Source organism: Sarcophilus harrisii, chromosome 3 (assembly GCF_902635505.1).
Source record: "Sarcophilus harrisii chromosome 3, mSarHar1.11, whole genome shotgun sequence".
Taxonomy (NCBI): Eukaryota; Metazoa; Chordata; class Mammalia; order Dasyuromorphia; family Dasyuridae; genus Sarcophilus; species Sarcophilus harrisii.
The window spans coordinates 40703882-40716665 of NC_045428.1; the positions used below are offsets into that span (position 1 = coordinate 40703882).

At 39.0% G+C, this 12784-nt stretch overlaps 1 protein-coding gene across 1 annotated transcript in view; it reads right to left on the reverse strand.

Annotated features, from left to right (window-relative positions):
- Nucleotides 1-12784, reverse strand: part of MCF2L2 (MCF.2 cell line derived transforming sequence-like 2) — a 340912-nt gene that overhangs the window by 146300 nt on the left and 181828 nt on the right. Inside the window, exon 17 of the mRNA XM_031961125.1 lies at nucleotides 12611-12699. Within this exon, the coding sequence (XP_031816985.1) occupies nucleotides 12611-12699 (89 nt within the window). The remainder of the gene's footprint in view (nucleotides 1-12610; nucleotides 12700-12784) is intronic.

Sequence of the window (12784 nt, forward strand, 5' to 3'; positions counted from 1 at the left end):
GCAGAAGGGATACTCCCTTAGAGAAAAGATCTAAGGTTTGTTACCTACCTACTCACTGATTCAAGTTTCCTAACCACCCCTCCCCCTCATACACACACCCTGTTGCTTCCCAATTGACCTTTACAGTGTAAAGCTATTTTTAAACTTATGAGTGATACTGTATGGTATATTTCTTCTATGTGCTGTATCTTAGGTGATCTGGTATGCTAGAATTACCATTCAGAAAACATTTTAATTTCTGGAAGGAAATGTCCTTATCGCCTAACATTTTCAGAATATAATAATAATAATAATAATAATAGCTAGCACTTAAATAGCTCTTAGGTTTGCAACATACTTGCCTGGGAGGGACCACACAAGTAGTAAATGTCTCAGGCAAAGTTTGAAGTCATTTGTCCTGACTCTAACACTAACTCACTGGGCATAAAGTATACAAATAAAAATGTTATCTTTCATTTGAAAAAATATAGTGAATATTCCTATCCCAGTATACCCGGCGCATAGTACTAAGGGAGATATAATTAAGATATAATCTCATGAAGTTTACAATATTCTAGGAGACATTATATGTAAATATGCAATAAAAAAATCATCAAAATCAGAAAAGAACGAGAGGTACAAAGTGAGATCCCAGAAGAGAAAGGTAATTTTCATAAGGGATGACAGAAAAGGCTTATTTGAAATAAAGAGGAAGTAGTGCCTTGGGTAATAGGAAGGATTTCAAAATGCAAAGAGTGGGAAGGAGGGAAGGGTTCTACATTTACAGGAGGTACTCAACGGGGGTGAAGTATAATAATTCAGTCCAGCTGAATCAAATGAAGGGTAGTACTATAGAATAAGGCTAAAAACGAAGTTGAAAGGTATAGGGCCTTGAGTGTCAGATTTTTTTTTGTCCCGAGTCCTCTGTATTTTCTTGAACTCTCATGAATCATCATGTTTCATGCAGATGACTCCACATCTTTATGTTCAGCCTTAATCTCTTCTGAGCTCAAGTTCTGGGTCATCAACTGTCTACCAGACGTTTAATTTTTTTAATTTTCATTTCCAAATTTTCTCTCCTTTTACCCCTTCCATTGAGAAGGCAAGAAATATAATGCCTGTTATACATATGAAGTCGTCCAAAACCTTTTCACATAATGTGAAAAATAAAGCAAGAAAAATAAAAAGAAAAAAAGTACACATTCAATCAGCATTCAGTGTCTATTGGTTTTCTGTCTGAAGGTAAATGGTGTTTTTTATCATGATTCCTTTGAATTGTTGTGGATCATCGTATTGCTCAGTTAGCTAAGTCAGTTGATTATCATTGTGATATTGCTGTGGTTCTGCTCACGTCACTTTTCATCAGGTCTGAAACCAGCCCCTCCATCATTTCTTACTGTACAGTCACAATCACATACCATAACTTTCAGCCAATTCCCCAGTTTAAAGAGCTGCTATAAATATGTTGGTATGTATAGGTCTTTTTCCTTTTTCTTTGACCTATATCAGTTGATAGATTAACATAGTAGTGTCTTAAGTTCATAGATTTATAAACAGACTTGGATTTAGAACTGAAAGAATTTAGCTGTCACCTACTCTTACCTCTTCATTTACAAAAGAAAGAGGTCACTCCCAGAGTAAGAGGCTGATATTCAAATCTATCGAATATCTTCAGTATCTAAGTACACCCTTTTCACTATACCATGATACTGTTTCACTACAATATTTGTAGAACAAGTATTTCCATTTTATTGCAATTAGATCACCTCTTAGTAATCAGCAGTTCTGACTCCATTCTCACTTCCCTCTAATTAATCTCTTTTATATACAATTGCCAGGCTAACTTCCCATTTTTAGCAGTTTCCAATTTGCTACTCAATATTTAAAAGCCCTTTAATGATATCCTTATTTTCCTTCACAACAAATCTAACTTTCTTTGTCTGGGTTTAGGTGCCCCTGTAATTTGACCCCATTCTTTCTATCGGCCCCTTGTTTTCTTTTTTTTCCAGTTTGAACCCGTTGCTCAAATTAGGCTGATTCCGCAGGAGCTTGTAAGCAGGTTAAGGCCCCTCTCTAGTTGATTCCCTTTCCTGGAACCTCCGCCCTTTATCCTTCACCTTTGCTCTCTTTAAGAACCAACTCCAATTCTACCTCCTCCATTCAAACTTTGCTGAGGACTCCAGTTCTCTTTGACCTTTCCTCTCTGAATTCCTAAATTGTACAATTAAAGCTTGATTGCCTGTTATCATGAATTATTCTTAAACTCTCTCTCCAGCTAGAGCTGGAGCTCTTTGAGTAATGGGATTGGGTCCTAAACTTTTATATCCCAGGAAATCCAACAGACCTCTAAGGTGCTTAAGAAATCCCTTTGGGTGTTATAGAAAGAAAGACTAGTTTGGGTAAACCATCAGGGAAGAGACTGCATCAAAATACAGAACTCTTCATCTAATAGAATTTGCTATAAGGTAGCTTTATCTGTACCAATTTACATTTCTATTGTACCTAATTTTATTAGCTTTACTTCAGGACTGATTTATAACTTTCTTTCTTGTTTTAATCTTTATATCTTCAGAATTCTGATAAAATAAGATTAAGCAACTTTTTTAAATGACCCAAACTAGGAATGAGACAAGACTAGCTTCTCTTATCTAATGCTTTATTCCCCATCTGCCATACTATTCACAAAGCTGTTTTGTCTGTATCTTTTCCTTTTTAAAGTATATAATCACTTTCATAGTGTTGAAAGTTTCTTTCTTCCTTCTTTTCTTTCTTTTAATAAGTCTTTGTTATCTCTCAGCCAATTAGTCAGTAAACATTTAACTGCCTATTTTGTGTCGGGCACTGTATGAAGCAGTATAAATGCAAAGAAAGGCAAAAGACTTTCCACTCTTGAGAAGCTCACAGTCTAATGGGGAAGACAACATGTAAATTATGTGAAAACAAGATATATCCCGGAGAATTGGAGATAATCAACACAGGGAAGGCACGAGAATTAAGGGGAATCCTTAAAGCTTCTGGAAGGTGGTGGGATTTTTGTTGGGACTTAAAGGAAGTCAGGGAGGTCAGTAGGCAGAACTCAAAAGGAAATTGGAACAGCCAGGTTAAAGATAATCCAAGATCACCTGCTTATGAAGTGTCAGAGATGGGTCTGGGGGCCCAGTTACTCGCTGAATACGAGCTTGGCAAAGACTCTCAAAGTTCCTTTATTTTCCAAAGTAAATACTGTAATTCTTCCTTTCAAGAACCCCATTAAAATTTAAGTGACTTTGTAAAAAATTGTCCTTATGCCTCTTTGCATTGCACAATCCTGCATCTTTGCTGAGACAGAGACCTGGGAATTGGACCCATGACTTCACTGGTAGAATTGGCTACTATCCACCAGTGCAGGCTGGCATTTCTTTTTCAGCTTACTCGACTTAAAAGAGTTGATTCTTTATTATCTTATAAAAACTTTCCATTTATGTGTCTTGGAAATTTTTTTTTTAAATTAAGATATATTGTCTGAAGAAAATAATGGAAAAGATTTTTAACAAATTTTACTTATCAGTGATAATACTAGACATGACAATAAGTATGACCATCTCAGGCTATCAGAGATCTTCATGTGGTCTTTGAATCCATAAGCAGCTATTAAATGTAAATAAAACCTCTAATGTAGCTATAAAAATAAAAGTAAAAGGAAGTCTGGAAAGACCTATATGAACTATGTAAAGTGAAGTAAGCAGAACCAGAACAGCAATATTATATGCTGATCAATGGTGAATAACTTAGCTACTCTCAGCAATGCAATTCCAAAGGACTAATAATGAAGCATTCTATCCAGTGTCAGAGAAAGAACTGATGGAGTCTGAATACAAATGAAGACATACTTTTAAGACTTTTTTATTTCTTTTGCAACATGGCTAACATGGAAATATGTGTTATATGATTGCACAGTCAAGAATCAAAATTCTTGTCTTTTTAAGGAGGGGAAGGGAATTTGAACTCAAAATTTTAAAAAGTTTAAAACTGTTTTTACAGGTCAATGAAAAATAATTATAATGATATTTTTAACATGGTGAATAATAATTTAATAATTTAAATTTAAATATACTATATTAAATATTAAATTTAATAATACAGTGACACAAAAATTAATAAAAAGCTATATGTCATGAAATAATATTATGGAAATTTGAATTGGGAGAATTAGAACAAAAATAGTTCTCAAGGAATTGAAATGTAAGATAAGAGTCGAGGGCACCAAGCTACCCTCTATGGTTTGAAGGTACAAGGCTTACGTGAACTACATCTGAATGAAGTGGCAGATGCATGGTGTGTGGAAAGGTGACAAACTTACAGATTAAGCACATATTGATCAGAAACTGTTAACTCAAGTAGATCAGGCCTATAGGCCCCAGTCACGTGAGATTTTAGATGAGACCTGGACTGCATTCCATTGTGCAAAGAAGGAATTAAGTGGCCGAAGCTGTATATCACCTTGTTCACTGTATTCCACTGACCAAATAGGGAGATAAAGGCTTATGTAACCAGTCACAACCTATAGAGGGTGGGATTTGGGGGGTTCTTTGTCTGAAATATATAAAAGTTATAAGCATCTTCAAGTGAATGACTCTCCTCTTGTGGGTATCCTTGCTATCCTTTCGGGCCCACAGGCCAGGGCGGTCTGCTTCTCGAGATTCTAATAAATTCTTTCTGTACATCATTTGGAGTGACTCCTGAGTAGTCAGTTTGGGTAGGTGCAATTGCCCCAAACAGTTTTGGGGGCTCGTCCGGGATTGGTGTCTTTTGGAGAAATGGGTGTGCACCTTGAGTAGAGGCGGGCGCCCATGGAAGAATTTTTCCAGTGGTCTCTGACTCAAGTGTGTGTGTCCTCCCTCCCCATCAGACAACGGACCGAAGCAGGGGGGACTCAGTGAAGTACAGAAACGAATACTTTGGAAGAAACGAATGTCCTGACTGGCCGGCGCAGTTTAGAATCTGCACCGTGTGGCTCGGTAAGCTCTTGGAATAGTTTGGGGGTCTTATTGGCTGGGTTTTAGGGAACCCAAGGGAATAGCCCTCACTAAATTTTGTTGAGTGCTGGACTGTGATAGGCCCCAGTGGTAAAGAACTGCCAAGGGAGGCTGCTGATAAACTGCTGAACTTAGTTTGGGGGACTAAGTGATATGGGGAAATCACAGTCCAAAAGTGAGTGTCAGGACCTTAGTCAGGAAATTCCAGTCGACAGCCCATTAGGAAATTGACTTAAGAACTGGGAGGAACTTCCCAGATACAAAGGAAAAGACAAAAGAAAGATCGTTAAATATTGCTGCTTTGTTTGGAGCAGCCAAAATATTGGTAGGGGAACTTATTTGGCTGAGTTTTGGTTCTTCCTAGGATTGTGTATGTCAACAATTGAATTTGTATGTGAATGGTAAAGACCTTTTAACCCAGAGGAATCCGTTTATGCTAATCTCTGGCTTGATGGGTCTGCTAAAGTCTTTTTGAACCAACCCCAGAAACCAGAGTAAAGAAAACAGAAAAAGAGCCAGGGGCTAAAGAGAAAGTAGTAAAGGAAGAGAAGCAGGATTGGGACCCTTTAGAAGCTCTGCCCCCTCAGCCAGTTGAGGCCCAGTTTGTGGCTGAAGCTCCCAGAGAGCAGATAATAGAAGGACCGTATGCTCCTACTTCCAGGGAATTGCACCAACTGCAGATATTCAGAGACTCCCCTTTAGGGAGGAGGCAGGATCACTCCCAAGAAAGACACGGAGTACAGGGGGGGATATACGTAGAGAGGTCCCCCTCCTGGCTGGGGATGTCGATATGTTCCCCCTCAGGGAAGTTCCGTTAGGTGGGGCTCAAGGGGGCATTGGATATGTGAATGCACCCCTATTAAGAAGTGAGGTCAGGGCATTTAGCCATGCAGGAATGAGAAAGGAGGCACCCACGCCTGAATGACGGGGCGGTCCCTGTCACAGAAGTATCCTGTGAATGACCCAGGGTGGGATGGTAATAATCAGGCGCATAGACAGAATATGCAAGATCTGAGGGAGTTAATAGTTGTGGGGTTGAGGGATGCTTTCCCAAAGAGGCAAAATATAAACAAGGCCTTAGCTATCACCCAAGAAAAGGACGGAGTCACCAACGCAGTAGTTAGAATTAGAGAAGGAATAAGAAAATATTCAGGAACAGATCCTAATAGCCCAGAGAATGAACAGATGTTAAAGGTGCAGTTTGTATCTAATTCCTGGCCGGATATAAATAGGAAGTTACAGAAGATTGAAGGGTGGATGCGATCTTCTTTGGAAACTTTATTGGAGGAAGCTACAAAGGTTTATGTAAGGAGAGATGAGGACTGGGCTAAGGAAAAAGAGAGGCAGAGAAAGGAATGGGAAAAGCCCAGGGATAAGAGAGAAAGAGAGAGAAATAGGATCATGATTCAGCAGATCCATAACTCAGATGCTGCTAAAAAGAAATATAAGGGACCCAGGAGGGGCTGGGAGTCTGCAAGAAACAATAAAGGAAAGGGTGCATTGAGGAATACAAATTTAGAATGTTGGACATGTGGAAAACAAGGAAACATTGGGTAATTTATTAACATTGTAAGTTATGCTTTATGGAGTTTTTCTAGCTATTCACTACATTGTGAATCTTAAAAGTTCTGAAGAGAACTGGAAAGAAGAAGGCAGGAGACTGAAGGATTGATTTGTAGGAGCAAATTGAGAGCCTGAATGATATCAAGAAGGAATCAGTTGGAAAATGAAAGGAAATAAACTGATTGCCTAAATCTTGAGAAGGATTCCCGGGTAGGAAATTGAGTGGAGAAACAGGAGGGAATCCTTTGTCCAGGAGTGAAGGAGTGGGGGAAGGGTGGCCACATGCAATCCTCTCCTTCCTTCACTCCCACCAAGTGCGTTCAGTCATTTTCTGTAGTGGCTTGGTTAATTTACTGAATATTTGTTTCTTTGAAACATAATGGTTTTCTTGTTTAAGGAATATGATCATAAATGCGATCTATAGTTTGAAAGGGTTATTTCAAAAAGTTTAATTTATGTTTTTAAGAACTTTTCAGATTCTTTTATGTGAAAACAGGAAGTTTTAATTAATTGTATTGATGCCAATTATTTAAAGGGACTCCAAGGATAATAGTTTTTGCCTTTGTCCTTTTGAAAAAGTTTTTGTTATGGACAATATGTAGTTTGGGATTTTTCTGTGTATTGGGTATTTTAAAAACAAAATGATTGGTATAATATTCAATTTATGAAACATCTACTTGGCTATGTAAAAATTGTGTGAACATTCTGGGATAAATTTCTTACTGTTAAAAGTCTTACAATATGTAGATGATCCTCTTGTGGCAGGAAGGAAAAAGAGTGACCTTGTCCAAGTCACTATCAGTTTGTTAAATTATTTAGGAGCACAGGGACTGAGAATTTCTCAAGACCAATTGCAATTTGTGAAATGTGAGGTAAAACATTTAGTTCATTATATAAGTGAAGGAAAAAAAATTTAGATCCTGTAAATTATTTGAGGGAAAGAATGGAAACAGTAAAGGTAAGGGATTGGCACACAGGGTATTGGTCACTAAAATTTTGACTAATCTTATATTACCTAAGAAAATTGCAGTGATTCATGTGCAGGGGCACCAAAGAGGAGATTCATTTGAGACAAGGGAAACTGCTTTGTGGATGAGGAGGCAATATGGGCTGGAGAAGAGGAATCTGTAAGTATGGAGGAAATGATGGTGCTAATTCTGGCATTTCTGCCTCCGATGCCTCCACCTTCCCTTACCCCAGAAGAGAAGCAGGAAATCCAAAGCCTTGGCGCTCAGGAGGATAAAGAGGGGCACTGGTTCCTCCCTGACGGCAGAGAGGTACTGACCACAGCAGGTATGGGACTTGTACTCCAACATTTACATCAGGGCAGTCTTTGGGGTGTCCAAGATCTGTGTGATGCAGTGCTAAGTTTGTGGCACTGGCCTGTACACAATAGCAGGCAACTGGTCAGCGGGTGTCCTGTTTGCCAGAGGATGAATAGAGCGGCCCAATGACAAGTCCAGAAAGGAGAAAGGCCCCCTGGTATCAGGCCTTTCCAAAGCATTCAGGTGGACTTTACCGAGCTGCATCAGTGGGGCGTCTCAAATATCTGTGGTCGTAGTGGACCATCTGACCTCATGGGTGGAGGCCTCCCCCCTTGCCTGGGCAACTGACTCGGAAGTCGTAAAAGTCCTCCTTGAGCATATCATTCCAGGGTATGGGTTGGTGGAACAGGAAGATTCAGACCAAGGTACCCGTTTCACAGCTAAGGTCCTCTGATCTGTGGCCCAAGCTCTAGAAATATCCTGGGACTTACATACCCCAAGGCATCCACCCTCATCAGATAAAGTAGAAAGGATGAATAAGGAAATTAAACAGCAACTGACTAAATTGGCATTAGAGACACAATTGCCGTGGACCAAGTGCCTTCCCCTTCCCTTATTAAGAATAGAACAAAACCCTGAAGGGATGTGGGGTTATCACTTTATGAATTATTGTATGGTCACCTTTATCCAAAAGGGATTCAAAATTCTTCCTTGGATCCAATATTTGAGACCAAGGATTTGTTTTTAAAGGAATATGTTCTGTCTTTACTGTAATATCTGAAAACTTTACAACTGAAAGGGCTTATTGCTCAGACTCCTCCCTTAGGATTCACAGTGCATAAGTTCTAGAAGACTGGGTCCTGGTTTGGACATGAAAGGAGGACAAGCTGACCCTGAGCTGGGAAGGACCATTCCAGATCCTGTTGACTTTAGATATGGCAATACACACCAAAGAGAAAGGTTGGACACATCACACTCGAGTCAAAGGTCCCGTGGATGCACCAAAGAAGTGGGCAGTAGAGACTGATCCAGGAACATTGAAAGTGCGGTTGAAATTACAAGAAGCCTAGCAAAGACTGATGAATTGTGCATGTAAAATTTTTTTGACTTGTCTCATTTGGGGAACTCTCTTGGGACTTTTCTTGTTTGTATTAGATATTACATTTTGTTGAACTGTATTGTTAGGATTGGGGGTATTATATACTATCAGGAAGAATGGGGTGTGAACCAAACTCAAAGGGTTGGGGACTGCGCCTTCTATATGTATGTGTAATTCTATGTGGGTACTCCTTTTGTACTGGTACCTCGAGAGCAGTGGGGTATGAAAATACCTTTCAAACCCTGATCCAAACAATAGCCACTAGCTTTAGATTGACTGACTGTTGGATATGTGGGGGACCTGATCAGCTTACACAGTGGCCCTAGGTTCCTGTTCCCTTGTCTCCAGCCTGGATCTTGAGCAACAGGTCAATAATACACAATGGAACAGGTTTCTGGTCAGCAGAAGAAAAGCACCACTGGACTCTGACCAGTACAGTTTTAGGGAGATATTGCCTGAATCAGACTGGCACAGGGCCATGGATGGGAGAAAGTCAATGTACATGGACATTCACTCACAAACCAGAAAAGGGAACTGCCATAGACTGCAGTAGGTATGTGAATAGATGGAATCAAACCAGTTATGATGGATCAGTGGTTCCCTGTATCAAATGTTCTAATAGTAGTGAGGGGTGTGTGAGGAAAATGCCACCTGCCTGTTTAATCCCTGATCCAGAGGGACCCCAGATATGGACACGTATAACCTTGAATAGCACAGCACCAGGTTCAACTTATACTTCAATCCATTCCATAGAAGTGGGAGAATAGAGAAGGCCCTGTTAGGAAAATGTTTAATAATTTCTGGAGCCATCAGGAGCTAACTGGGAAAATGGTTGCATCTGCCAATGGGTAGTTAAAAGTCATCTTTGGAGATGTAATTCTACTACAGGAGGAGGGCCCTTAGGTCCCTGGGATGCCAGGTATTTTCCACCTTCAAGTGGACCCGTTATATTTTGGTATGATAATAATCCTGCCCTGAAGGGGCATTATTGGATCTGTGGTGAGAGGGCTTATACCCATATACCCAAAAATTGGACTGGAGTTTGTTATATAGGTATAATTAGATCTAAATTTTTCTTTCTCTCATCAAGCATTGGCAGGCATTGGGGATACGGTTATGGGTGGGGAGATGCCTGGCCTCCGGAGAGAATTATAAAAGAGTACGCACCGGCAACAGGAGCCCAGGACGGTAGTTGGGGGCACCAAACGCAGATATACATGTTAAATCGGTTGATTAGGCTACAGGTAGTTTTAGAGATAATAATCAATCAAACCGCTCAAGCCTTAGACTTACTGCTGATCAGGCAACTCAGACAAGGAAAGCAGTGTTACAACATCGGCTAGTCTTAGACTAGCCAGAGGAAGGAGAGGTCTGTGGGAAACTGAATTTGTCCACCTCTGTATGCAGATTGATGATAATGGGCAAATTGTTAAGGAAATCACCAAGAACATCCGTAAGATTGCACATGTACCCGTGCAGGTTTGGAATCTCCCTTTGGTACTGGCTAGTGGTCATGGTTCGGTGGAAGCTGGTGGAAACAACTGTTGGGATATGGGTTAGTAGCTATATGTGGAATCATCCTGTTGCCACTATGTTTGCCCTGTATGATTACGTTGGTAACAAAAATAGTTCGGAGGTCACTGTCAAGAGTCTTACAGACAGAGGATGCCATTAAAATGATGATTTTACAAAAGGAAGGATGGGAGACCATAGCAGGGGATGATCCTGATGAAGAGATTAACAAGCAATGTGTAGAGATGTTAATCGAATTTCACCACAATGTTAGTTCTTCATGAGGAAATATATATATATATATATATATATATATATATATATATATATATGTACATATACATATATATTTATGAATAACAGGGGGGATTGTGTGAAAAGGTGAAGAACTTACAGATTAAGCACATATTGATCAGAGACTGTTAACTCAAGTAGATCAGGCCTATAGGCCCCAGTCACGTGAGATTTTAGATGAGACCTGGAGTGCATTCCATTGTGCAAAGAAGGAATTAAGTGGCTAAAGTTGTAGATCACCTTTTTCACTGCATTCCACTGACCAAATAGGGAGATAAAGGTTTATGTGACCAATCACAACCTATAGAGGGTGGGATTTTGGGGGTTCTTTGTCTGAAATGTATAAAAGTTGTAAGCATCTTCAAGTGAATGACTCTCCTCCTGTGGGTATCCTTGCTGTCCTTTCAGGCCCACAGGCCAGGATGGTCTGCTTCTCGAGATTCTAATAAATTCTTTCTGTGCATCATTTAGAGTGACTCCTGAGTAGTCAGTTTAGGTAGGTGCAATTACCCCAAACAATGGCCACTGACAACTCTCTTATTACCTTTGATTTTTCAGAGATAATTCATTGGTTTAATAATTATATATAATTCAAGAGTCTTTCTCCATGGCAAAAAGATGTGCCAAAAAAGAGTCTCATTCCGTCTTGTCTTTCATCTGTTTTTGCTGTTAGCATTCTGAAGAGTGGTCCTAGCTCTGATATTCCTCTTGCTTCCAAATTTTAGCTCTTTGTTTCTTTTAAAAAGGGATTATTGTTGTCTTAAAGTTATTCTTAGCATTAGCCCTCCCTTTACTACGCTTTTTTCTTTTACTTTTTTTATAATAGATTTTTAATAGCTTTTTATTTTCAAAATAGATGCAAAGATAGTTTTCAACATTCACCCTGCAAAACCTTGTTCCAAATCTTTCTCCCTCCCTTCTTCCCCAGTCCTTTCTCCTAGAAAGCAAGTAATCCAGTATAGGTTACACATGTACAATTCTTCTAAACATATTTCTGCATTTAATAATATTTTTTTAAAAGTCTATCATTTGGAGAATGACAGACCAAACTGTGTTGTATAAATGGAGTATTACTGTGCTATAAGGAATTAGGAATATGAAGACGCGTGAAATCGATGTTAAGGTAAGCAAACTCAGAAAAACACTTTCTACAATTATAACAATGTAAATAGAAAGGAAAAAAATGAAACTGACCATTGTGTACATAATTACACATAATAACTAGGCTTTAGTCCCAAGGAAGACGTGAGAAAATATACCTCCTTCCCCCTTTGTTTTTTTTGCAGGAGTAGGGGATTATGGGGAATCATTATATATACCATAAGAAATGGCTGATTTGTTTTGCTAAACCTATTTTTTTTCCATTTAAAAATTTTTCACAAAGTATAAACATGTATGTTTATGTAAATATGCATATGCATGTTGATGTATACATACATGCATATACATTTGACCAATATTTTGCTCTTCCACTTCTACATGCTTCCTAAATAACTGCCATATCTAGGGGGTTGTACATGGACCAAGATGCCATCCAACTTATATATTGCTAGGTTAAAATTTCAGAGCTGGGGGAAAAACCCACAAATAATTTAAACTATAATTTGAATATGAAGTATTTTGAATTCTGTATTCATTAGACTTCTTGAATTAAAATGTCCGGTTTTAAAATGGTAGTTTTGTTTTTGTTTTGTGTATGTGGATTTGTGTTGTAAGATTATTTTAACTTTGATCATAACAAATACTTCCGAAATACAATGCACTCTTGTAGTTTTATCCTGTTAAGTGTCTGGAGAGAAAGATGAACTATAATGAATTCCCTTCCATCTTTCAATTGCCCTACCCAGCCCTCCTGCTTCTTCCCAGGAATCCTTTAGGCTTACCTCCTCCTGGTGGAGAGGTTCTCTTCACTTTCACTCATCACCAATATTCTGCTGGACCCTCCTTGACTGGCTTCATGCATCACTTCGATCTAAGTTTAAAGAAATGTTGGTGAGATATTGTGTTCCTTAATTGAAATTTTTATAAAATTAAAAAAAAATACTATCCTGAGGTTT